Source organism: Microtus ochrogaster, chromosome 22, assembly GCF_000317375.1.
Source record: "Microtus ochrogaster isolate Prairie Vole_2 chromosome 22, MicOch1.0, whole genome shotgun sequence".
Classification (NCBI taxonomy): Eukaryota; Metazoa; Chordata; class Mammalia; order Rodentia; family Cricetidae; genus Microtus; species Microtus ochrogaster.
The window spans coordinates 6,190,524-6,193,968 of NC_022023.1; the positions used below are offsets into that span (position 1 = coordinate 6,190,524).

The following is a 3,445-nucleotide window of genomic DNA, read 5'->3' on the forward strand; positions in this document are numbered from 1 at the left end:
AGGGAGGGAGGGAGGGAGGAAGGAAGGAAGGAAGGAAGGAAGGAAGGAAGGAAGGAAGGAAGGAAGGAAGGAAGAGCTCTCCAAGGGGCAGAATTCTAAGACAGGGTGGAAAGCAAAAAGGAAATTCTAAAGCAAAAGCTCTAATTGCTGTTATCCAAAAAGTTATGATGGTGTGTGCGTGTGTGGAGATTGTTATGAAGAGTGTGAGCATGCATGCCTGAATACCCTTCCAGCCTTCTCTCCTACCACTTCCTACCCTCAGTTTACCTCAGCCATATTGAATCATAGTCCTCCAGAAGACACGGCTGACTCTCTTCCACAACTTTTCACAGCCATTGACAGGGCCGTGGGCCTGGTGTGCATCTTCCCATCCCCCCATCAATCCAGGGAACAGTCTCTGAACAGGTTACCAGACACTGGCCACTCTTCTGTTCACTTGTGCTTTTTTTCCAACATCATTTGGTCCGCTCTATTGAGCTGACTTCTAGTCAAGGAACTGTAGGCTTGGCATCCTCCCTCTGGCACTCCTGAGGCCAGCTGGAGCCGTCAAAATGATTGCACCCATTTACCAACACTGTGCCAGCCTGTCATCCCCAGGCTCCTGTTCGAAGAGAGGGAAAGAAATCTGGAGCTTCTCAGACATGGTTGGCAAGACCAGCCGATCCTAAACTCAGCTCAGGGACGCTCCCAGGAAGACTAATGGATCCTGTTAAATCCTTCACATTAGCTCTCTGGTACTGAAAGCCTTCAGGCCCTGTCCTTCTGCAAACCTGTAGGCTGCACTTCATATGACCAGCAGGTTCAGTGAGGCTAAGGAATCTCCTAAGAGTCTTTCTATCTTGTCCCTGTAACCCATGACCCCCAATAGCTAAAAACAAAATAAAAGTAAAGATTTTTGACCATTTTTTATTCTAAATATTTTAAATATTTAAATATTTTATTTTTAATAATTTATTATAAATAAATACTTATGTATTTTTCCGTGTGGCTCAGAAGATGGCTCAGAGTTTAAGAAGACTTGTTTGCTTTTTTGGGGGACCCAGATTTGATTTGATTCCCAGCACACATATGGTGGCTAACAACTGTTTGTACCTTCAGTTACAAGGGACCTGGTGCCCTCCTTAGCCTCCAGAGACCCTGCACACATGTGAAGCACAAATACAAGTAGCAAAATACCCACACGATTAAAATAAAAATACATTTTTAAGAAAAAAAGGAAGGAAGAAACACATGTATACATTCCCTTATATGTATACATATAAGGGTCTGGGCCTCACTATTCTGAAGGTTCAGATCAAAACACAAGGCTCAATCAGAAACACTGTCAGAATTTTAACACATCAAGGCTCTGCTCGGAAGGCCCTCAATGCCACTGCTACTCCATCTTCCTTCTTTTCCTACAGGGTAGGAGCCACCTGAACCATGAGAAGGAGATGTTTGCCCAAGACCATCCGGAAGTCAACTCCCTGGAGGAGGTAGTGAGGCTGGTGAAACCCACAGCAATTATAGGTAGGAAGAAGAAGAGGTCCTGCCGCCCAACCCAGCTAACCCTCTGAACTTGCAGATAGACAGTCTGAGACCCAGTGAAGAGTCACAAACCACCTACGGAAGCGCAGCTGTCTCCCCTATCCCTGGTTCAATGCCAATGCCATGAACTTATTGGGTAACTTCTGTATAGAAACCATAGAAATGAGGGCCCAGAGTTGGGGACTTGATGACATATGTGTTGATGTAAGACAGTGAGACAGTGCTGCTCTCTAGCATGGAGATGAGCAATCCTTCCACACCCAGACTGGGGCCCTGGTACCTATCCCTGTACTAGAGGAACACTCTGCACTCAACAACAACATCCGGGAATGGCTTCCAGGTGCACCTTCAAGACCGGAGGCCAGAAATGGACCAGTGGTTTCCCAGAAATGAACAAGAGGTCTTAGGTAGCTCAAGCAACAGGATTCCCTCATTCCCAACAGCAGATTCTATCCCCAGGATTCCCAAGTCTGCCATGGGGTACCTAGTTTCGTCAGCAGTGCCACAAGAGGGGAAATGGGGTGTTCATACAGAGTAGGCATTCCCCGCTGCCCTCCTCTTCCCTGTAGGTGTCGCTGCCGTCGCAGGAGCCTTCACGGAGCAGATTCTGAGGGACATGGCCTCCTTCCATGAGCGCCCTATCATCTTTGCCCTGAGCAACCCCACCAGCAAGGCTGAGTGCACAGCTGAGAAGTGCTACCGGGTCACTGAGGTCAGCGGGGAGTCCTTCCTCCCACCAGCTGAGAGAGTAGCAGCGGCTACTACCAGCAGCCCTATGAGGGTGACAGAGGGTGCCCAGTCATCATAAGCAAGCTGAGGTTTAGAAAGATGAGTCAGCTTTCCCAAGATCATCGAGCTAATAAATAGAACTAGACTTCAAGTTTCCATCTAACTCCAAAGCCGGAGCTCTTCTGGACTGCTCAGGGTTCCCCCAAACAGAGCTTTGCCCAACAGAGTTTGTTTATTCCTGAGGCAACTGTCTCATGCTGGCCCTCCCAGATGTTGGGGGAAGAGGCTCCATGGCCTCCGCTGTCAGTAACTTGAAGGGAGGCAAGGCTTTAGAGTACTTACCAAGCTCTCACTATTCTGGACACAGAGGGGAGGGTATGGGTCCAACATTTAAGAGATAAGAATAGACTGCCATGGCTGCCCCAAACCTGTCTCCAAGTTCTGCTTCTGCTTTCTTCCTATGTCCAGGGCCGAGGGATCTTTGCCAGTGGAAGTCCCTTTAAGAATGTGACTCTGGAAGATGGCAGGACCTTCATTCCCGGTCAGGGAAACAATGCCTATGTGTTTCCAGGGGTCGCCCTGGGTGTCATTGCCGGTGGGATCCGACACATCCCAGATGACATCTTCCTCCTGACGGCAGAGGTACCGCTGCTTTTCTCCCTAGGATGCTTCTAGTGCGGTTGGTGGCTCAACACCGGGTCCTTAGGCCCAGTGACCCCTGGGTTCGTCATCTCTTATCTACTACCCACTCACCCCAGACCAGAAGCAAGGCTGGACAGGAAAGCACATGGAACCTTGAAGCAAGAATTTTTTTTTGCTAAGATGGCCACCCAGAATGATACTAAGGATGTGGGTGGAGGCTAGGACCCAAGAGTAAGGGGGCCCAGAGACTCCTATATAACAGGCTGTGATCTGTCAGAAGACAGAGTCTTCGTTTGCTGGTCACAAGCTTATTATCCATGTTGGCCTTAGTGGTTTCCTTCTAGAATTCATGGAACCTCATGCTGTTTTAAACTTCAGCCATGCTTAGCACAGAAAGAATGAGTCTTTGTTTAAGCATTAAGCTTCCTTAGGGCTATGGCATAGGTCGCAGTACGTGGGCAAGCTTTGGGATAATGGAATGGGATTTGTTCTGTAAAGAAAATCGATCTCTCTCTCTCTCTCTCTCTCTCTCTCTCTCTCTCTCTCT

General features: G+C 48.4%; 1 protein-coding gene across 1 annotated transcript in view; it reads left to right on the forward strand.

Annotated features, from left to right (window-relative positions):
- Me3 (malic enzyme 3) overlaps positions 1 to 3,445 on the forward strand; it is a 155,962-nt gene that overhangs the window by 150,734 nt on the left and 1,783 nt on the right. Inside the window, exons 11-13 of the mRNA XM_026784324.1 lie at positions 1,404 to 1,509; positions 2,097 to 2,239; positions 2,725 to 2,898. Of these exons, the coding sequence (XP_026640125.1) occupies positions 1,404 to 1,509; positions 2,097 to 2,239; positions 2,725 to 2,898 (423 nt within the window). The remainder of the gene's footprint in view (positions 1 to 1,403; positions 1,510 to 2,096; positions 2,240 to 2,724; positions 2,899 to 3,445) is intronic.